General features: G+C 42.1%; 6 protein-coding genes across 6 annotated transcripts; 3 read left to right on the top strand and 3 right to left on the bottom strand.

The window, feature by feature from the left end:
• Positions 1–9: 9 nt before the first annotated feature.
• On the top strand, positions 10–4,560 carry PCOAH_00043850 (Uncharacterized protein; the record flags this gene model as incomplete). The annotated part of the gene is made up of 2 exons (XM_020061169.1): positions 10–4,391; positions 4,506–4,560. The coding sequence occupies 2 exons, from the start codon at positions 10–12 to the stop codon at positions 4,558–4,560; spliced, it is 4,437 nt and encodes a 1,478-aa protein (XP_019916975.1).
• A 1,035-nt stretch (positions 4,561–5,595) lies between these two features.
• On the top strand, positions 5,596–12,261 carry PCOAH_00043840 (Uncharacterized protein; the record flags this gene model as incomplete). The annotated part of the gene is made up of 10 exons (XM_020061168.1): positions 5,596–5,797; positions 5,990–6,710; positions 6,835–6,905; positions 7,008–7,120; positions 7,216–7,293; positions 7,443–7,510; positions 7,716–7,875; positions 8,054–8,114; positions 8,736–11,851; positions 11,983–12,261. The coding sequence occupies 10 exons, from the start codon at positions 5,596–5,598 to the stop codon at positions 12,259–12,261; spliced, it is 4,869 nt and encodes a 1,622-aa protein (XP_019916638.1).
• Positions 12,262–12,339: 78 nt separating this feature from the next.
• PCOAH_00043830 (Uncharacterized protein) lies at positions 12,340–13,467 on the bottom strand (the record flags this gene model as incomplete). Its single annotated transcript, XM_020061167.1, has 3 exons — positions 12,340–12,688; positions 12,863–13,024; positions 13,158–13,467. 3 exons carry the CDS (start codon positions 13,465–13,467, stop codon positions 12,501–12,503), a joined length of 660 nt encoding a protein of 219 aa, XP_019916153.1.
• A 547-nt stretch (positions 13,468–14,014) lies between these two features.
• Positions 14,015–16,168, bottom strand: PCOAH_00043820 (Protein disulfide isomerase; the record flags this gene model as incomplete). The annotated part of the gene is made up of 4 exons (XM_020061166.1): positions 14,015–14,098; positions 14,287–14,393; positions 14,617–14,944; positions 15,053–16,168. The coding sequence occupies 4 exons, from the start codon at positions 16,166–16,168 to the stop codon at positions 14,015–14,017; spliced, it is 1,635 nt and encodes a 544-aa protein (XP_019916869.1).
• A 1,149-nt stretch (positions 16,169–17,317) lies between these two features.
• PCOAH_00043810 (DNA-directed RNA polymerase) lies at positions 17,318–19,738 on the top strand (the record flags this gene model as incomplete). The annotated part of the gene is made up of 1 exon (XM_020061165.1): positions 17,318–19,738. One exon carries the CDS (start codon positions 17,318–17,320, stop codon positions 19,736–19,738), a length of 2,421 nt encoding a protein of 806 aa, XP_019916575.1.
• Positions 19,739–20,266: 528 nt separating this feature from the next.
• On the bottom strand, positions 20,267–22,118 carry PCOAH_00043800 (Uncharacterized protein; the record flags this gene model as incomplete). Its single annotated transcript, XM_020061164.1, has 7 exons — positions 20,267–20,419; positions 20,561–20,658; positions 20,821–20,876; positions 21,001–21,056; positions 21,151–21,498; positions 21,653–21,721; positions 21,801–22,118. 7 exons carry the CDS (start codon positions 22,116–22,118, stop codon positions 20,267–20,269), a joined length of 1,098 nt encoding a protein of 365 aa, XP_019917050.1.
• Positions 22,119–22,320: the final 202 nt, after the last annotated feature.

Raw genomic sequence — 22,320 nt, 5'->3', positions numbered from 1 at the left:
GTAACCAAAATGAAGATCACAAAGGAGAAAAGAAATATCAGGTTCGAGTTGGAACTGGACAAAATGAAAAAAAAAAAAAAAGATAACATATTAATACTAAATATTATTAATAGCAAAATAAATTATATCTGTTACATTTTAAAAAGTGACTATAGGGACATGATAAATGACGTGAGCTACGAAAATAAGTGCTCTCTTGAAACCTGCTTCTACTACTGCAAGGGTTACATCACCTTCCTACTGCTCTACTACCCTTACCTACACAATTATTTGAAATGCCTGCGAAGTAACAACCTCAGAATATACCGAAATTTTTACAAGTACATTTTAAATCTGCCCAACAATTTTTGTTCCCTCATTTTTAAGTTAAAGATTTTGGACGAACTGAAGAGAAAAGACGCACAAAACGTCTGCAATGATTATTTCCATGGGGGGGATGTCCCCCTTGCCTCCCCTGCGCTGCTTCAGCTCACCAGGGCCAACTTCTTCGATGCATTTTCAAAAGACAGTTATATAAAAATTTTATTTTCTCGCATTTACGTGAAGAAATACCACAAGCGGATTTTTAAGATACTGAAAATTGTCCTTTCTTATCACTCCTTGCCGGTGTTTTCCTTTTCGCCCAAGTTTTTTCGAACCTACCATAGGAGCAGAAAAAGGGGGGGAAAAAATATATTTAAAATATCCCCCCCTGAGGGGAAGAAGAAGAAGGACCTCCATAACAGAGTGCCATTCAGAAGGAGGTACTTTAAGACGCCCCTTTTTAAACATGTGGAGGTACCCACCATCTACTTGGACGACTACGACAGTAGCAACAAATTGCTGGTTAAAAAAAAACTGGTAAAAGTGAGGAAGAAAAAAAAAGGAGGAAACAAAGTAGAAGATGCGTTTCTATCAGACAACAGTGGAAGTGTGAGCAGTGAAAAGAGTCTAAGTTGTCTAAGCGACTCGGAAGAGGAAAGAGAAGTAAACGCCTTCTTGAGACAAGAGGTGACTGTCCCCCAGGGGGAGAGCGGTGGGATACCTGCAACGCATAGTAACGTTGGTGCGTCTGCTTTGGACGGGGGCAACCCCAACAAGATATGTACACATCAGGATAACATCCATTCTATGGAATCTGCCCCAAATGAGCACCCATCAGATGCACCGATGGAGGAAAGAAACAGCACCTTCCAGGCGTCTACCCCGAGAAAGGGTCATTCCCCCGACAAACCATGCATAGAAGACAACTTCCTCCAATTTGTGCGAAACGAAAGGAGGAAAAATAAATCACAAAAGGAGATCGAATGTACGTATGGAAATTACATACTGAAGGACATACAGAAGTATCTAAGCGAGGAGATGAAAACAGAACCGAAAAGGGAGAAGAAAAAAAAATATTTGCATGAAGTGTGGAAGTACAAAATCGATTTTGACCAAACGGATGATAATAAAAATACGCTCATACATAAAGCTTGCTTAGTTTCCAATGCAAAAATAATTTTTTTACTTTTACGTTTGAATGTGAATCTGATGCTTTACAATGACAAGTGTGAGTTGCCCGTGCACTGCACTTTGTACAATTGCGACGCGTACCTTTTTCTCCTTCTGCTGCATAATACAGTCGAGTATCTTTTTTTCTTTTACTTAAGCGCGTACGGTGGGGGAGGTCGAAGGGAGGGAAGATCCCCAAAGGTGGGGGACGCAAAACAAGACGACCCAACGTTGAAGCGCGAGTTGGAGGAGGAAAAAGAGGCACAAGTGAAGCAGACCACAGTAAACCAGGATAACACGAAAGTGACACACGCTAAGCAGACACCAGAGGAATGCCCCACGGGGAAAACAAAAAAACGCCGCATCAAATACATAAAGGATGGCTTTTTTTACAACAAAAAAATTAACACAGTTTTTGTCACCGCCGTTGTGAAGCTGTACTTAAGCATAATGGTGAAAATTATCGAATTGGGGAATTTCGAATTTTTAAAAATTTTATACAATTACAATAAGAAGATTTTTTGTTACATTTTGCATAGGAGAGACATGTGTTACTTCCTCTGCTCCTTCGCTTCGATGTACAACTGTATGAATGTGTTTGTGAGGCACTGCGATGGGATCTTGCGGTGTGATGAATGTGTGGGGGTGAGTAAAAAAAGGAAGAACGATGAGGCTGTGCAAGGGGGAGAGCATACCTTCACGGTGCGGAAAAACAGGCATGGGGAGGGGACTACACAAGTGGAAGGTGCACATAACGTGGAAGTAGTGCACCATGTGGACAGTGGGCAAATCGCCCTGGAGCCGAATAGAAGAGTGAGGTGTTTCCCTGTGAAGAAGCGAATCGATCGGCGCAACGGAGTAGAAATATTTTACTCAAATCAATGTTCGAAGCACATCTTCGTGCCAGAGCCGAGTGACCACCCTTACGTGAGGAACAAAATTAAGACGAACATCCCGGAAAACTCCAGCAGGTTAGATGTCCTAATATCAGATAAGCACGGCATATTAAAACTGAATACGTTCGTTAACTTTAAGTTGAAAAAGGTGGAAAGGAAAGCAACTGCCAACGACATTTTAAGGGTTCACGATATTTCGTACCTGAAAATGTTACTTAGAAGGATAAAGAGGTGCAATTTAAATGAATACGATGATGTCAGTGCGTTCGATAATTTTTTGGAAAACACGAAAAAGAACAAGAAGAACTACCTTGCCCTGTCATCAGACGATTTGAATGGAAGTGCAAGCTTTGCTGTGTCCGATCATATGGATGTTTTAAAGAGGAGCGAAATTTTAAGTGGCGTTTGCGAGGAAGGGGCAAGCAAATTTATGGAAGGCTCCAATGTGGACGCTCTATGTGGGAATAACACAAACATGGAAGAGAGAGAAGTAGAAATGCAAAAACAAAGTCCCAACGCAGATATGAAGGAAAACCCAGGAGGGGGTGCGCAAAGCAAAAAATGGAACAGCGCAAATAGTGGAAAGGAAAAAGTGGACAAATTAATTCTTCTGGATAATGACACCTTTGTCAATAAGCACTCTTTTAACTGCGCATTGAATGCTAGTGGAGTGGTTTTAAAAGCAGTGGACTATATACACAGGAAGAGGAAGAAAAAGAAGAAGATTTTTTGTGTTGTTAGACCTCCGGGTCATCATTTAGGAACTTACGGTGCTGCGCAATTTAACCTAACGGATGAAGACAGAGCAGCAGGAAGTCAAGGGTTCTGTTTGTTGAATAATATAGCCATCGGAATGTCCTACGCAAAATATAAATACGAAAAGTTCAAACGGATCGCTGTAATCGACTTTGATATCCACCACGGAAATGGAACGGAACAGATTATTCGAAATTTGGGATTAAAAAAAATCAGAATTAATGAGTACGTGGATATATATAGTTGGAAAGGATGGAAGGATAAGGATGACAGGAAGAACGTTTTCTTCAGTTCTATTCACGCATTTGATGGGTATTTTTACCCTGGAACAGGAAATGACACAGTGGAGTTGGAACCTTACATTATTAATGTAACTTTGAAAAAAAATATGAACGAACAGAATTTTCTGGAATTATTTCACGACAATATATTAATTCATTTGTTTCATTTCCGACCAAATTTACTTTTCCTATCTGCTGGGTTTGATGGACATAAACTCGACTTTGTGAATAATGGCTTTGTGAAGAAAAACACGTCCACCTATTTTCATATGACAAACTTGATTCTGTCTCTCCAGAATGAGCTGCGCTTTCCCATTATTAGCGTCCTGGAAGGAGGGTACAACACGTCCAATGACATGGCCTCCGTTTTTAGCTTGTCCGTTTTGGAGCACCTGCTTTCGTTCTACTACAACGATGCGGTGTTTGTGGGGGGGCACAGGAAAGGTCACTTTGCTGAATACGCTGGAATGGCAAATCAGGTGAACAGAAATCCCGTAACCACGACTACAACCACCAAACAGTGTACCAAACGAGGAATTTTGAAATTCCCCCATATCTGCGTCGGGAAGAGAAAAATGGATGCCATGTTTAAAAAATATTTTACCCTTTTTAAGGAGAAGACGAGAGAAACCGAAAATTTGAACTTAACGAAATGTGTGAGGGATTATGAAAATTATTTGAAGCAATTTGATGAGAAAGAAAATGGAGTGAAAAAGAAAGTCAACTCTTTTCTCTCTAAACATAGGAGATATTTTGATAGTTTGCTCTACCAACGGCGGGCTTCACATTTTTGCAACCTGGGACAGATTTCCCTCCCATTTGAGGAATACTTTTACCGAGTTATGCGTCATTTTAAGATTTTCCTCGAAGGGAGTGAAGTCGCCAAAATGGGTGGGAGGGAGCTGTCCGCCAACTCGAGGGAGTTCTTCTCCCTGCTGAACAACCCGTCAGACTTGCCCGATTTGCACGCGGCTGATATTCAGCGGTAAGGGGGAGTGACGTTCGCACAGTTAATCATTTGAGCAGATACCGTGTTGCCCCGTCGACTAAACTTACAACCTTTTACTTTTCCCCCTTTTTTTTTTTTTACCATTTGTAGGCACCCCGAGACACGATTTGAAGTGACTAACTTGTGGGAACCCAGCCGCAGTTGATCAAAATGAGTCACTCTTTTTTTCTTTTTTTTTTTTTTTTTGTCTCACACATTACGTAGACGGTGTTGTCAATTTTGTCATTTTTGCAACAACTTTTGCGCAGTGTGCATAACTGGGAGGGATCCACAAACAGACATACCCATGCCAAACCGTTTCGCAATTTTATCCGAGTTGTGAGTTTATGTGAATATAACAATACCCCTTTTGTTTGTCTGTTTCATTGCAGTGCCGTTTTGTTTTTTCTTTTTTTTTTACGTCACCGTGTTAACTTGTCTCCAGTTTGTCAAAATAGGCGTCCTTTTTAAAAATGGGCGAGGGAATAATTTGCGTCCAGACCTCGTCCTGCGTTTTGGCGAGTTCGTACTTGGCGGTGTTTCCCCGACGATGGTGTCTGCGTTTGGCGCGATTTCCTCCTGTTCGTATGTCCCCGTGCTGGTCGCTTCGTCACTTCACCATCTGGCTGTGCGAAAGCGCATTCTGCCGCAACTTTAGTCAATTTGATATAATTCATACTTCCACGTAGGTTTATTTAACATCCCCCCCTCGCGGGAAAACTTAACTGTTCCACTGCATTGCGTCCATCAGGACGAACATAGCGTCGACTTTTTTTTTTTTTTTTTTTTTTTTTTTTTTTCCCATCGTGCATGCCATCTTGGCAAACGCATATTGCGATTTCCCTGGCGATAAAATTGTGCACTGAATAATTTTCAATCACAACTTATGTTCTGTTTGTTTTTTCCTTTTTCCAGTTAACACATGTTCCGTTTTGGTTCCCGCTTTTTCCGTTCGCGCATCGCCCCCTTGGTCGATTATGCTATGCATTTTCTACGAAACTCCATGTGCCACCGTCCCCACGGGTAAAAGGGCCCACGAAACAAACACGTGACAGGATTTTAAAAAAATGTTTGTAAATGTATAATTATAGGTGAAAAAGATTTGAAGAAAATGCATTCGTGAACACTGTTTTTTTTTTTTTTTTTCTCCCCCCCTTTTTTCCTCTTTTTTTTTTGTAAACGAAAAAAATGCCACGGGAAAATGAGATTTAAATCGCGGTATGTTAACCTAGGTGTACTACTCCTGGTGTTTTTATTTTGCCTGAACAAATGTAAGGGGTATATTCTAAACATAAATGTTGTGGATAAGGATGACTTGTTTATTTTTTTGTACAAAAATGAGCATTTGTTAGCGGCCAGTTATTACAATTTTAAGCCGTCGTATTTTTTCTCCGTTGAGGAAGGTACAGCAGAGGAGCCCTCGAACAGACGGGAGGAGGGAATGTCATAATGGGTGTGCTGCCAGATGTGTTGGCAGATCTGCTCCCCGTTCTACACGTCGAATTGTTCCACATGCATACACTGCGCACTGCACGCTCACACATACAACTATACTTACATTTATATCTACACGTATATTTTCCACCCCCTTGTAGGCGAAATAAACATTGACATGACCATCGACTTCCGGGAGAACAAACTGGTGAAGAAAAAAAACAAAAACCAAGAAATATTGGCAAAGGCAAACAAAAACTCCATTAACATTCTGAACAACTTCAATGTGGACAGGGAGTATTTTCACAAAAAGAGAGTCGAAACGAGCGATGCAGACACAAATGGACTCATCAACAATGAAGGAAACACAGAGAAGAGCAACAACAAGTCGAAAAATCTTTTCCTTGTTCTGATAACAGCGGACCAGTGGCTCAATTACATTAGGATGAAGAATAAACTCGAGCCGTCCTTAAAAAATGAGGAGAATTACATTTTTACGTCCCATTTTAATTGCATTAAAAGATACCCACTAGAAGAAGGCAACATAAAAAAAAAAATACAAATTAGCCAAAAGAACAGATATATGTTGTTTCTGATAAATAACAATAAGCTAAAAATAGACCTAAAAGGAAACATCGTTTTTTATGATTACAGGACGAAACATTTATCTCATGACTTTCAGTTCATTCCCAATGTGCTTTACTTTACCACCTACATTTTGCTAGTTCTGGTTATTATCCTTACGTTATATTTTTTGAAGTACCGCGAAAAAACGGACATTTTTATGATCCTTAACATGCTTTTTTTCCTCCTCTCCACTTATTTTAATTACAAAAATGTGAACTTCATTCGGGATTGGGGGTACATGTACCTTTATTTCTGGTAGGGACAGTGGCTGATCAGCGTGGTGGCCCAGCTTGGTCCACACACAAACACACACATATACAAACATGTGGCTAAGTGTGTATATTTACATGATCACACATTTGCGTGTTTTTCCTTTCAGGGTATCGGCAAATATTTTCAAGAAAATTCAGGAAATAATTTCCTTCATCATATATCTGCAGGTCTCTCTGGGTAAGGATGCTCTTCGCGGCAGTGTATCAGAAGTAGTTTTTTTTTTTTCACGTTTCATATATATATGTATATATGTATATTTTTTTTTTGCCCCTTCCCCAGGTGACATGTACATTCGAAGTCACCTCAGCCGAATAGAGATTCAGTTCATGATTTGTTTTTCCGTCATTTCGTTTTATACGGGCATATTTGAAATATTTCTGGGGAACTTCCAGGTATGTTGGCGCGCATAGCAGCAGTCCATTTGTGCGTACGACCACACGAGGAATGCTTTTTCATTCACCTGTTCCGTTTATGCATCCCCCTACAGGCCCCACGGTACATACTACAAGCCTTCGCCTACCTGTTCATCTTTATTGCGATAAACTTCACGTCGACGTTCCTCTCGGTAAGTGCGCCTTACGCACTGGAGTTATTCTCCATTCAACCGTCCAAAATATATGGGTGTCCTTGCTGACAAAGATAACCCAACGGCTTTTTTCCCACCCCCATACTATTAAACACATCTGTATGTTCACACTTTCACACCCCGTACAGGCCCGCCTATCAGAAGAAAACTTATCCTTTCACGTCGCAGAGTTGTATAAGAAATATGACATTTATAAGTAAGTGCAGATGGGGAGGCGGGCACAAAAACCGGACACTAAACACCACTACATGTTAACACTACAATGCTACTGAAAACGTGCCCGCTTCTACACCTTCCTTTCATCACGAGATGTTCTGCGCGCATGTTGTCATCAGTGCGGCATAGATTTTGCAAATTGGAAAATGCACACATTTTCCTCCACCCCCTCCCTTTTTTGATAGAAAATATCGAGTCATATTCTTCGCCGTAATTCTGAAGCCCATTCTTTTGATTGTCTACAAAGTCCTGTGCCTGTCCCCGTCGAATATCGACCTGTACAGTTCGCACGAATTTTTGTATGTGTTTTTTGACATCTCCTTCGACATTGTTTTATATATCATAGTAAGTTAAGAAGAGCGCAAAATCGGCAACGTGGACCACGTGGACGACATAGACGGGCATGTATATTGGTTCACCCGTTTCTATACACGTTTTATTTCTTGCTCATTTCCTTTGCGCCTTGTTCACGAATATGCGGTGACACATATCCCCTTTTTTTTTTTTTTTACACCTCGTGCAGCTCTTTGTTTTATTTCGAGCCGTTAAGCCTATTAAGCTTTTAAAGGTACAAATTCGCCCAAGTGGCCCTTTTTATACGTTACGCGTGATGCAAGCGTATGCGCCTATATGTGTGTCGACGCCGGAAACGACCCTACCCTCGCCACTTGACGGGGGACTCGTTGCGTCGTTCTGTGGGGGATCGGCACGTACGTGTGGCGCTGCTATAGCTACTGCTTCTGCTTTGCCTTATTTATTTTCTATCTTTTATTTTAATTTTTTTTTTTTTTTTTTTTTTTTCCCTCAGCACATTTTAAGCAATGAAAATTTCCACATAGATTAGTTTGACCGCTGATCCACAGGAAGGAAACCCTTTCCTTTTTTTCCTCCGTTCCTACCTTTTTTTTTTTTTAATAATTTCACGTTGGTGTATGCCCTGCGTGTATGTCACTCGCTTTGCACATTAGCTGGCGTACCTTTGCACGCATACACATGCTTCATCCGTGTGCTTATTTTAATAATTATTCCCATGCATGGGCATTTACCCCCCTTTGAACTTACCCCTATTATTCCCCTTTGTGCCTCCATTAAAATTTTTTTTTAATTAACCCTTGGGGCGGTTGTCCCACCGTTTGGTTAGCGCCCTGCATGGGCACCTCTCCGTATGGCTGCCGCCACTTTTTGTTCCGCCCCATTTGGACAAGTGCGGGACAACCAAATGGAGCCCCCCTGGCAGACGCATCTGTATCATTTGGGAAAGGCTAGCAAGGCGAATACACACCTCACACCGTTAATGTACCAAAAAGAGAAAAAAAAAAAGAGGACAAGGAGAAAAGTGTCCTGTGTGACAGCTAGCGCAGCCGGGGTGTTGCCGAAGAGGCACGTATTTTCTCACCTCACCTCTTCCGATGTTGTCTTTCTTGTCCTTTCTCCACCCAGGTATAAACTCCACTTTCACTTTTTAAAACTGAGGCGTACCTTGAAATACGTGGGCAAATGCGTAATATACTATTCGAACACTTCTGGAAGGAGAAAACGAATTAAGGTTTACGCTGACACGGACCACCTGCAAATCCTCAAGTTGGCTCTAATTTCATCCTGCGGTGAAACCATCCAAATTAAGAAGATTGAAGTGAAAAAAAGGAAGAACAATTTTTACATACATTTGAAAGAGCACACAAATGTAGGGGTATACAAATTGGTCATTTTTTTTTATTACCAAAATGGAGAAGAAAAAACGGAAGGAATTTATTCCACGAGTAATAGAAAATTAGTGAGGAAGAAAAAAAAATACGGGGGAACCCCTCCTCGGGGAAAAGACCCCACCGGGGTGGAACACAAGGAAGGGGAATTTCATTTTGTCCTTCCAAATGATGGAGGGAGAATTTTCCACTTTCATTTTAAAAGGGTAAAGTTTGAAAGCAAAAGGAGGTACACATATATAAATACGTTTTGCGAATACTTTTACCTCCCTCTGGTGTTTCCATGTCTGCTGTACAACAATCATAGGGCAAAATTTAGGCTCAAGGTTTCGTTTGAAATTGAGCTAAGTGGAGGAAGGGGCGTTCATTCAACATGCAGTGAACCATCAGTAGCACCAAGGGTGAACTTTCCCTTTAGAGATAGGCACAACGGTAAAAAGACACACGTAGGGAGAAACACGCCTGTCTGTGTTGTAAGCCCACCAGACTTGGTCGTCACGAATAGTAGACTCAAGAGGGTGTATTACAGTCAGGGAGGGGGTGGATTCTACTCTTCACTTTGGAAGCATCTCCAGGGGCGATCCATCGGAAAGAGGCCGTGCAGAATCGCTCCTCCATTGAGTGCAACTCGCTCAATGGGGAATGGGACGACAGGAACGGATGAATTGCACTCCCCAATTGGGCGTCATAAGAAAAGGTGGAAGTTGTACCAGCTGAGTAAGCGGCGAAAAAAACTCACCATAGCATCAACTGGAGGGAAGAATTTCATAACGTACCAGTTTTGCGAAACGAGCAAAATAGCCTCGTACACATTTTGCCTGTTCGCTGGATTATACAACAAAATAGAACTGAAGGTGAAAAATATTTCCGTTTTTATATACATAGAAAGGGGAGGACCTGCAGAAAGTAGCCATCGAAGAAGCAGACAGGACTTTTTCCTTCATGTAGTGAAAGAAACACTAATGATGTACTTGAAAATGTATGTCTTCCGTGCCAGATTGGAGGAGAGTAAGTTCATCCAGTTCATGATTGTAAACACGTATAAATACGCAGGGGAGGAAAACCACAACTGTATCACTTTGTTGATGTCGTTGGTTGGGGGGAGTGCACCCTGTAGGGAAGGTAGAAACTATCTCGAAGTAGACTTTTATAGAAGTGTTTCGTTGGTTAAACTAATTGTGCACGAGATTTTTCACTCCTTCTGGGGAAACTGCCTGTATTTTAAGAAGGCAAAATATCTGTGGTTCAAAGAGGGGCTTACCAGATACTACGAATTGAGGCTATGTAATTCTGTTTTATCCAAAATTAGCAAATTCGCTTCCTGCAGGTGGAAATTAACCCTTTGGTTCACGCTTGAGTATCATTTTTATGTCCTTCTTGTAGACACCCTGAACGTGTATAACCATACCTTGGACTTTTCCAGAGGAGGAAGAAGAAAATGCATCGAAGAAATGTACGCAAAAGATATCCACCATTTTTACAATGCACTAACATACAACAAAGGAATGAGCATTTTCAAAATTATCAGCGTGGTGACGAGACCCTACTTTTCCCTCATCATGAATTTGCTCTTCTATACATTTTACAATTGCTCGATAAATTCAAGAAAATTTTTTAAATTCTTTCACTTTTTTTTTCGTCTTTTTCATGTGAAGCCATTTTTCCTTAACCATAATGGGTATAAAAAGTGTGCACGTGTTGTGAAGGCACTCATTAGAAGGAAAAGAAAATTCCCATTTAGTAAACCTTCCACAGTTGTTTGCAGGGACATGAGGTCTACACTCAGAGGGCGACGCCTACGACGTGACAAAGCAGCATCGTGTGCTAGACAACAGACAATGTGTGGGGGGTTCTTTACTCACCTTTTGAGCTCCTCCTTTTTGAAGCGCCCCTTTAAGAAGCGCTTTCAGGTATACTGCATGGAGGAAGCCATTAATCCTGGAAGAAAGCCAATCCGAAGTGCAAAACGGAAGAAAACATGCTCTGTAATGCCATGTAGAGGAAGAAGAAACAGAAGAGAGAAAATAACATCCTGGGGGAGGGTCCAACAACCCCTCAGGAAAATACCTCAAAAGGCGGCCGTTTCCAAAAAACGCAGTTACCCCCTGGAGGAGATAGTCCAAACGTACATAAAAGTAGTTGGGCCGCCTAAAATATTTTTGAAGTTTTTTAAAAATAAAAATAAATTGCTGATAACGCAGAAGCATTTCTACTATGACAATTACGAGCAGACATTTAAAGAGACGCATGTGCTTTTCCACGTGCCACTAATCTTCACAGTGGGGCGTAGACAGTACAAGATGCTTCTAACCAGGAGGTATGCCCTGATAGATGTTCCAAGGGGGAATGAAAAAGGGTTCCGTGAAAGGAGAACAAACCAATTAAATGGAGATGAAAACACGTTCACCATGAATGCCCGGAATGTCTCGTACTTTTCTTTCCACTTTGTTGATATATTTTCTTTTAAATTTATTTTAAATTCGATAAGGAATAACCTATGTCATAAGGCGGACGTAATTCACCTAATCACGAACGTTTTTCTGGGTCTTTTGGTACGCCTAAAAAGTTTGAAGCAGGTGCGGCACTTAAACTCTTTGGTTTCTAGGCAGGTATTCCTGGTAAGTGAGTTTTTCGGTCGTCCTTGTGGCGATGCTTCTTAACGCGTATGCATATGCTTTTTATATAAGCACCTGAATATTCCTACTTAGACACAAAACTCGTTCGCTTATTCACCCCCCTTTACCCCAAGTTGTATAAACTTTTCAAAGAAACGAGACACACAAAGGGAGAAATGCACACCGTTGGGATGATCTTGTGCGAGGAATTTTTCAAGTGTTATGATCATTTCAGCTCGTCCTTCTCCAAAATTGAAGACCGAAAATTGAAGATAGAAATAAACAGGGAGCTACGATCCTGTGAGCAGTTCGATTATCTGCGTGACGAAGTTGAATTTCTATTTAAAGACTTCAGGAATTACCTGTCCAAGATTTTTTTCTTCTTCAAGGAATCTATCGCTAAGCTGCTGTGATATGTGCCCCTCGGGTAGAGATGTCCCCATGGGGAAAGGGTTAACCCGGTTGACTTTCATGCAGATACGTCCCCCCGGATGGGCAACACGGAGGAGGAGAGAGGAAAATACTATTGCTCCATGTTGGGGATAACCCACTCATAGTTTTACGCGAAACGGAAAAAAAAATTTTTTTTTAAAATTCCCTTTTTTTCTTTCGCAAAGGAACTGATTCACGCAACGATGCGGCCGTCACACACCTAAAGCGCAAATGTGAAGCTGCTCGTTTCGTCATTGTTTGACATGGATCTGTCCGAGGCCGGCCTCGTCTGCAGGGTCTTCATGATGCTGTAACTTATGTGCCTCACTTGATTTATCTTGATGAACAGATTGCCCATCCCTCCGATTTTTTTCCCGTTCGTGAAGTAAATACCGTAGTAGCCGTATCCTGTACACGTGCAGGTGTTGTGTTATGCAGGTGTTTTGCGTATTTCTTTCGTCATTTTTTTGTCATTTTTTCGTCATGTTTGCATCGTTTGTCCCTTGGGGGGGAGCTCCCATTTGCTTCGCTCGCAACTTGGCGGAACTTCCCCCCTTCCCCTTGCCTAAGCTTTCACCTTACCCGTGCCTGTCAACTTCTGAATCAAATTCCTTGTGCTCGTGATAACGATGTAGTGCTTGCAGTCGTTGTAGGTCATGAGGCAGTAGCTTATGAAGTTGTATATGTAGCTGTTGACCCAGTTCCTTTCTTCCTCCGAATTGGTGCCTTTGCTGGACGTTATGCCTTCACGGGGGTGCACATGTAGGAAGTTGTACAGGTGGGCAGTTTCGCAGATTGGCAATTGCGCATACATATGCATTTGCGCATGTGTACAATTGTGGGCCCATTTTCTTAGACAAACCACATGGGACTTTACCTATTTCGCTCCGGATGTTGCTGTCATTCTTCTTCACGTAGGCCTTGACATACTTGGATATGTCTGAAATAAAAAACTTGTGCATGATTTTCTCAAACTTTAGCTTGTCCTTCTCATTCTTCTTCTTGCAGTTGTGAGACAATTCCTCTGCGTAATCGTAGTCTATTTTTTCCGATCTTATATCCGCGCTACGGGCATTGTGACATTCAAAATGATGGGAGGAATCGTATGTTGGGTCTGTTTCACACTTGTCACATTTTGTGCTAAACGATTTTTCGATGCTTAGGAGTTCCCACACACATTGAGACATGGTACACACGTGAGAGGGGAAGGAGGTCCTATGCAAATGGAGATACGACCAACATGTTGGCAGTGCTACAGAACTGTCAACAAAATTGCCACATCAAGGCAGGTCAGGAAAAAGTCAATATATTATGAACAGGTCAGGTAACTAGCTATTTTTCATTGTTGAAAAAAAAAAAAAAAAAAAAAAAAAGTCGGGACAGCTTTTTTTTTTTTCGCAAACAGGCACTTTAAATGAATAATTCCTCAAAAGAGGTGAAAGACAAAAAGTCATAAATGTTTTGATAAATGAAGAAGTTACTTAATCAGGAAGCAAACCTATTGTTAATTAAATGAACATTTGCAGTGTCCAATTTGCACACAAATTGGAACGCGTGGGGGTTTGAAAAGGGGCGTGCAAATGTGATTAAAGGGTTACACTTAAAAAAAAATAACACAAAATGGGACACGATGTGATAATATGCGATAAAATAAGATATAATATGCTTAAACACATGCACATTGGCATACACACAAAATGAACGTTTCAACAGGCCCTTAAACTGTCCGGTCATTCACAGCTCCTCATAGGATTCGAAAAGTTGCTCATCGTCCAAATTGATGTTAACGAATTGCTGTATGTCTATATCGGTATTAGTCTGAAAAAAAAAAAAAAAAAGAAAGAAAACACTCAACTGAGTTAAACCAGAAGTGGAGCAGGTTCATCGGCTAACTACGTAGCTGCGTTGGTGTGTTTATTCAAAATTCCCCATAAATTTGGAAGACGCGATTGCTACAATTTATGCAAACTTATGCAAAACTTATGAACTCTTTTTATCCTTTTTACCTTTTCGCAAATCCAAGAGATGATGCTTTCCACGGTCCTCGGGCCGTTGTACTTGATGGGGGCCTTCTTGTTCTCTTTCGGGTACAGATAAATGGTGGGGTATCCCTCTGCGGCAGGGAATGAACAGGAGATGGTCGAATGTGCACGTGGAGGATTTCACGGAAGAGGCACCAATGGGAATACATATGTACGTTTAGAAATACGGATAAACGAAATGTCGTCGTGCAGCCTGCATGCGGGTGGAAACTGCCTGGGTTGCCCCTGCGGTCCTATCTACGCTGCATATGCACGACACATGCACACACGCCACACTACCCTTGCGTCACTCACCGATAGGGACGTCGTATATCTCATTGTTAACCGCGTCGATTTTGCTAATCACCACGTCGTTGTTGTAGTCCTTGAATTTGTTTCCGTATATCTTGAGTCTCTTTCCAATTTCCCTATACACAGGCTCGAATTTGTAGCAGTGGCCGCACCAGGGCGCGTAGTAAAGCACCACTACATGCTTGGTTCTGTCAAACACGTATTCATCGTAGGTGTCGGCCACTATTATTTTTATGTATCCGTGGTTGAATTCGTCGGGCAGGGCTCTCTCACTCTTTCGGTAGAAGTACTTCTTTTCGTTGAGGTAGTCCTGGATGAATTGGTCGATGGTCTGCGGGGACGCACATGGTGTGTGTGTGTAAGAAGGTGTGCACACGTCATGGCGTACACTCCACTGTATGTACGTCGAAGAATATACTTGGCGCTCCTCTCCCTATACCTGCTCGTTTATCTCGATGTCGTCGCTGATGGGCCTATACTTATACGGAACGGCGATGTGATTCTTAAACTCGGTGATTCGCATGACGGGTTTTTTGACCTGCTCGATAAGTAGCTCATTGAGGAGCCTCTTCTCGTACACATCCTTGTTGCCCGACACGGAGAAGGTAATATTGGGGTACTTTTTCGCACACTTTATAATATCTGCTTTATTGAGGTCATTTATATCGTCGTAGAGGATAAAAAAACTAACCGTATCATTTGCAAAAAAAAGGGGGAAATAATACTCAGAGAATTTAATAACCAAGGGTTCGAGTTTTTTCTGTATCCATTTTGTCAGTTCCAGTTTTTTTTCCTCCACGGGGTAGTCAGGATTGTATAAAATGCTCACGCTGTCATCAATCAAATAAAAGTTCTCCCCAAAGTCATCATTTCTGAATAAAATTCCATACATGTCTTTGTTTTGTAAATCCTGCATATTGACGTGATATTTTTCTCGCATGATTTGATTTTCAAAATATGAGATGATACTTGGGTTGGTAACAGCGAAGCAGAAGGTATTTCCTATTAGGGTACATATGTTAACTAGCTCTTTAACCAAATGGGTGTCCTTTTCCTTTCTGTCGATAAAGAATAAAATGGAGTTATTATACTCATCCAGTTGGAGGAACGTGTCCAATTTATTTTTATTTTCAATGGAATATACACTGTCGTCAAGATATTCGTATATCCACAGGATTATTCCTTTGATGCTGTTCACTCCTCTGTATTTGTGCGTCTCATTTTTTTTTAACATAAAAAGGGCAGGGTAACTATAGACGGAAAGTCTGTCAATAACGGTACTATTCACAGCAACGTTCATTTTGGCTACCTTTACATTGCTATCATATTTTAAAAGGTTCGAAATGGTCTGCACATTTTCGAGTAGCGAACTGGATCTTTCACACCAGTGTGTGTACACAATGAGGAAGGTAAAAATATTCTCATCATTTTGTATCTGCTCCAGGTCGGTCATGTCTATGGAAATTATTTTGCTCTGCTTCTCTTCATCGTTGCTCGTTCTACATGCGTTTATTAGGATTAACATGCACACTAGTAGTAGCTTGATTATTTTCATCTTTTCTGCGGCTGGTGGTGGGATGTCCTCGCGGGGAACTTTCCAACAAGTGTATGTTTAATTATCGACTGCTTAACACAGCAGTGGGCGTCTCTCTCTAGAGGAGCAATACGCTGTTCGTATAGACATCCGTCCGTTTCTCCCTCCCCCCCACCTGAGCGTGATTAGCATATAAGTACGCCCGCTTCGAAATTATCTTGGAATGTACCCATCCATGCGACTAACCACATATGGGGATGCGTTTACAAACTCTGTCAGGTGATTCCTCTGTTCACTTCCCCTTCGTGCTCCCACTGCAGAGGAGAAAAAAATATATAGGAAAATTGGTCCTCACCACACTCTGGCAAAAATTTCAACAATGTTTGCACGAATTCTTTGGAACAAAAAAAATATATATTTCTCTGAAGATACACACCACCTCCGCTAACGCTACATGTCATTCATCGTGCAGTTGCTGCCCGTTTTATTTTGTTCTATTTGTGTGTATCGCGTTGTACACTTGGGAAAATTCGCATTTCATACGGAATTTCCCTCTCGTGGCGTCTGCGCTTCACCCAAGGGGGGAAAACTCCTTTCGTAACTTCCCATGTAGAGGAATTTTCGTAGATAAGCATTTGGATCAGCTAAGCGGGCGGGAAATTTCCAGCAGGAAGAAAAATACGGGCACGCGCGGTCAGCACCTTCACGTGGGGGCATAAACTCGCACCATCAGGATTTCGATCATCGACATGTCGATCATCGGTATGTGCACCATCATGAAGTTGACCATAGGGCAGCAGATCACCGCGTTTCCGTTTCGCCGGCCAAATGTGCTCCACACAATTCTGCGTACATACGGATATGCGAACCTGCGCGAATACACACGGGGGTACACTTCTCTGAGGCGAACGCGCTTGTTCAAAATGAGCAACACATAGGGGAAGAAGAAAAAAAAAAAAAACTTCACAAAGGGAACAACCAAAGGGGGGAACACCTGCATAGGTATACACGCGAATGGATGAGTGTATACCGAAGCGGGCCCCTGGGAACACACGTTAATGAGTTCCTATTTGTGTGTTTACTTCCACAGTTCACACCGGACGACTGCCCATGGAAACCCCACAAAATGCGAGGCCTAAAGAAAGATCGCCCGCTTCGAACTAACCCTATATGATGCGGCTGATAGGCCTTCCTACATGGGTCCCCCTCCTCATTATAACCTGCAAAGCTTTGCAAATTCGGAACAGTTGCTTCATTCGTAGTTACCAAAATGTGTGGCCCATCGGAGGCAGCTGCGAGGAAAAACCGTACACACGAAGCTGCGGCAGAAGTTGCCGCCCCAGCAGGAGAAAAGGAGAACAGAACAAATGGAGCGTGTTCAGCAAAGATGACGAGATAGAGGAAACCAGCAGACCGGAACAACCGAGTGATGATTATAAAATGGGGAGAAGGAAAAACTTCATAAAAAAGTATCAAGTGAAAAAGGAAGAAGTAGAGGAATACATTGAACAAATGAAGAGAAACTCAAGTAGTGGATATGAACCTCAATTTCCGAAGGATGTTTTTAGGACCCCAGATGGATTAACAAATGTCATTTTGGATTATAAATACAAAAATGACAATTTAAAAATTCACAATTATTACTCTTTTTTTGTGTGCTTTTTAAAAAAGCTAGCTGAGCAAGCGGAAAAAAAAAAAAAAAAAAAAAAACAGCTAAATGAGCCAAATGGACAAAATGGCGAAAAAGACCAAACGGACAGAGAACCACTAATTAGCGTACAAGATTTTCTCTTCCTAAAAAAGAAGGGATTCTTTGAAGGAGATTTGTACACATGGAAAAATTGGGTCATTCTGAACCGGGGAGAGTGGGAAGATTATATCGGCTACGGAGAAGTAGACAAAGAAAAAGAATACGAAATAGAGACGCTGCGAAAAATGGTGGAACCCAAAATGAAGAGAATGCCCATAGAATACTGGGGTAGCTTCAGAGCAATCGATTTCAATGTGAATCATTATCCCATTTATAAGAAGTTGTATGACTACTTTGACAAGATCAGTGTGAGTGGTAACGAGCCAAACGAGAAGTTTTACCCCTTCCTCTTCTACCCCCGGTTTAGCGTTCGTAGGGATAGAGCGGGGCTGGGCTACGGGGACGCGCAGTTTTTCGGCAACTACGGGGATATCTACAAGAAGCGCGAGGAGCGCCTGCAAAGGTTGCGCGGTCTAGGCAACGATGGTGTTGACACCGCAGGAATGGCTGAGGACACATCCAGCACGAACGAAAGCGTGGTGCACTCCAGCCTGCACCGGGAGAGTTTCATAGATAAATACGACTTCGGACCGAACGACATCAAAGTAGAGGAAGCGACAGACATAATCAAGTACCCACAGAACGGTAGGCTCTACCAGAAGTTCTACATAGGGCCTTTAAACATAACCGATGGACACACCTTCGGTACTCTGTTAAAGTACGTCTGTCAGACGCAGATATATGGGTACGCCATAGTTGCCATTAAAGTACACAACATGAATGAAGACACCCGAATTGATAACGTGCAAGAGGACCTCCTAGAAATTGCACTGAACCTATCGGACGTGTGTATATACAGCAAAGAAATAAATGTAGAGACAAATGTACGACTCATTTTTAAAGGACCCTTAATGCTAGTAGCAGGGATGATACCCCTGCCGTCTCACCTACAAGTAGTTAACAAGGAGCAGTACATCTGCACCCTGAAAGAAGATGGATATCTAGACATTTCGATAAAAATTGAATATGGAAAAGGTCACTGGCTAACATATGAGAAGGGATTATACAAAAGGGAACAGGGTTCGGATAACGAATGTATGAAAAAAAGACCAGTAAAGGAAGTTATTGAGAAAAATTATATGCCTATAAGTGCTAGCTTTGGTAGCTGCCGTATGGTACGTATGTCTGTACATAAGATCGCCACTAAGTATTGGTGTGAAGATAGGTGTGAATTTACCGACCCGAAACAAATGCTTGTGATGGAAATATGGACTGACTGCAGAATGTTGCCAAAGAATGTGCTACTATATGGAATTAAAAATATAAAAAAAATTTTGAGAAAATTCAGGGAGATGATAATTTCCGATACGGATTTCCCGTCCGATGTGGAGGACGAGGAGATAAAGAAACTGTGGCCCGCCATTGACCGGTACAAATTTTTGCAGACCAAGCAGAAGATGGAGGGAGGCCCCCCCATCCACGATGTGGACGCAGAGAGTGATACCAGCGGCAATAGCGGCGCGGGTATCGGAAATAGTGAGCACGGCGTGCCGGATAGACACAGTCAAATGGGTAACCAGAACATGATGGACTCATTTTCGCAAAAGCTCGTGGACCCAGACAACTTTCCCAAGCACTCAAATATCCAGCTACCGCTGGAGGACACGCCGCCTCCCTTCCTGGACACCCTGGAGTGGCTAAAAATGGAGGTAAAGAAAGACAGAATTCGCAAGAAGAGGAAGGGTTCCGAGAAAAAAACTTCCAAAGCGGCGAACAGGCGCACCTTCGATTATGACGACTACCTGGACGACACTTTGGGCGATATACTGGACGAGGGTTGACCCGTGTGGAGTACAAGACTGTCTTGATGAACACGTTGTGCTCTTCCCCCGTTGAGCGGCCCTACCTTTTTTGTGACATATTCACGATTAGTGCATTTCTCCCTTACGTGTTGCCCAAATGGCACATTACCCTCCATTCCCCAGGGGTACTCAAAAAAGGGGAATCCCCTCCTGTTTATGCGTTGGAGAAGTTGTCATTTGTCCACTTCCACCATTTGCACTTTTCCCATTTTAATTCGAGTTGGTTAATTTTGAATTTTTTTTTTAAACAACTCATTGGGTACCCCCCAATTAACGTTTCTCACATTCCATGCGGAAGAGAAAGCGTGAAACGAAAAAAAAAAAGCAGGTGAATACATCGTACAAGGTGACAATGCAGCAAAGCGGCGAAGGGTGCCTCCACCGTTTGGCAAATTGGTCAGCACACATGCGCATATACATACGTACACACAGAGACACAGGCGTGGCCACACGTGTAGACACCATTTCTGTGTGAGACAGCTCTTCCCAATCAGGGGAGCAAAATTGCTAAGTCCCCTGTTCCCCGTCCTGCAGCAATTTCTCCCATATGTATTTAAAAGCCCCCATTTTGGGAAGGACCAAATTGATGTGCTTCTCGCCCTCTTTGTAATCGCCTGTTATCACCCAGTATGCGTCTCCGTAGTTAATCTTCCCACATAGCTAAATGGGAGAAAAAAAAAAAAAAAAAAAAAATACCGAAATGGCTAGCTCAAGTGTGTTGTAGTTGCTTTGCACAACTTCCACCTGCGCGAGGTAGATCGCCTCTACAGTGGTGAAGTCTTTCCCTGCACAAAGGTCTACCTTATGATTTAGCAGAAGGACTTTGCTGCCACTCCTGAGGATTTCCAACTTGATGTGGTCATTTCCGAATTGGAAGAAGACGTCTTTCTGATCGGTTTCTTCAGTGCGTGAAAAAAAAAAAAAAAAAAAAAAAAAAAAAAAAAAATACCGAAATAGCTAGCTCAAGTGTGTGTGTATATATGTACGTATTTGCACCGAGCTACGTGGTTAAATTTTCGCCATTCCGTGGGGGGCGAATGCATCTTTGCCCCCTTGCTTACCTTCAAAAATGGGGATATTTAACTCAATGTGATCCAGGGATTCTCTCCAGTCCAGCCTGCACAGTGGCAATGATGGTGGTGTGCGCGAGAGCTCTTTCTTCTCGTCTCTCTGTTCGCAACATGGACAACACAACATCGTACAAATGCTCTCGAAGATTAGCTTAAATTGGTGTTCCTTACTCTCCACCGTTGAGCAACCTACACTGCACATATGGCATGTGCAACAGCCCCTTGTACTGAAGGTCGTTTAAAAAAAGGAAAAAAAAAAAAAAAAATGAATAACCCATATTACGTATTTATTTGTGCGTGCCTCCCAGCCGATTCACGCACCTTCATCAAAGTCTTCGCGGTGTCTTTGAATGGCGTCTCTGGATTCTCCGGGTCTTTCATGGAGCTAATTTTATCCAAAACATTTTTCATGTTTAATTTTTCCTCAGGATAATTTACATCATCAATATCATCAAAAGTTTTTTCAATTTTTTTCATCATGTTATATTCTTTCTTCACATCTTGGCTATCTTGTTCATTTAGATCTGTGTTGTAAAATGCCTTTCTGACGGAGGTCTTAAGATTGTCGTCCGTGTTGTTAATTACGCCTTCCACATCGTGCATGTCTATTTCCTCTTCTGCTTTTTTCATCCCTTGGGCTTCCTTTTCTTCTTCCTCTAGGTTCCTACGCTGTGGGGGCGAACACACGTTGTGTGTCATTGCATATGTTTGTTGGGCCCGGTCGCCCGTGAACTGACGCTTCTACCCCTATGTGTGAGGGTTACACCTGCGTAACCTTTTTAGACACACACAAAACAAGGAGCTGGCGAAGCAGCGGATTTACCTCCACCTCCTTGTATAGGTTGAGCGACTCATCCCCGTATTTCCCCTCCTCTAGGTCTTTCATGAGATTCTACAGAAAAATATATATATATATATATGGCGAAGAATACTCATAAGAATGGTGCCTATTCTCAATTTTCCATTTTTACCTCCAGTTCAATTCCAAATGCAGCGTCCTCCTCTTCTTCCTTCTTTGTCGGGGTACATCTGATCTTGTTCTGTGTGGCCCCAGTGGAGGGCTTTTTCTTCCGAATGGGGTAATATAAAAAAGGGTCACATAACTGCCTATCTAGATACAACACCGAGTTGGTTATTTGCCTGTTATGTGTCCCTTTGTGAGTTTGCAGGGAGTTTACATAATGGGCTCCCTTCCACTGTAGCGTGAACAGGACGCTCAAAAGAATTTTTATTTTTTTCAATAATTGCGGCATAATTTTCTTTCCCTCTGAAGGCGACGGCAAGGCCATCACAAGCATGTAGGGGGGAAGAGATACAGACGGAGCGGAAAATTATGCCAGCGTTTACAAGTTAGTTTCCCATCTCAGCAAAAATAGGGGAAAAGGAAAAAAAAAGCATGCTGGGTCAACCCCCCAGACAAAGCATCTTCCGCAGAATTTTTAAACAAAACGTTACGGTGTTGTCTCCTTCGTGCGCGTGATACTTTTCCGG

The sequence above is a fragment of the Plasmodium coatneyi genome, chromosome 12 (assembly GCF_001680005.1).
Source record: "Plasmodium coatneyi strain Hackeri chromosome 12, complete sequence".
NCBI classification, from domain to species: Eukaryota; Apicomplexa; class Aconoidasida; order Haemosporida; family Plasmodiidae; genus Plasmodium; species Plasmodium coatneyi.
This window is presented reverse-complemented; position numbering and strand designations above follow the sequence as displayed.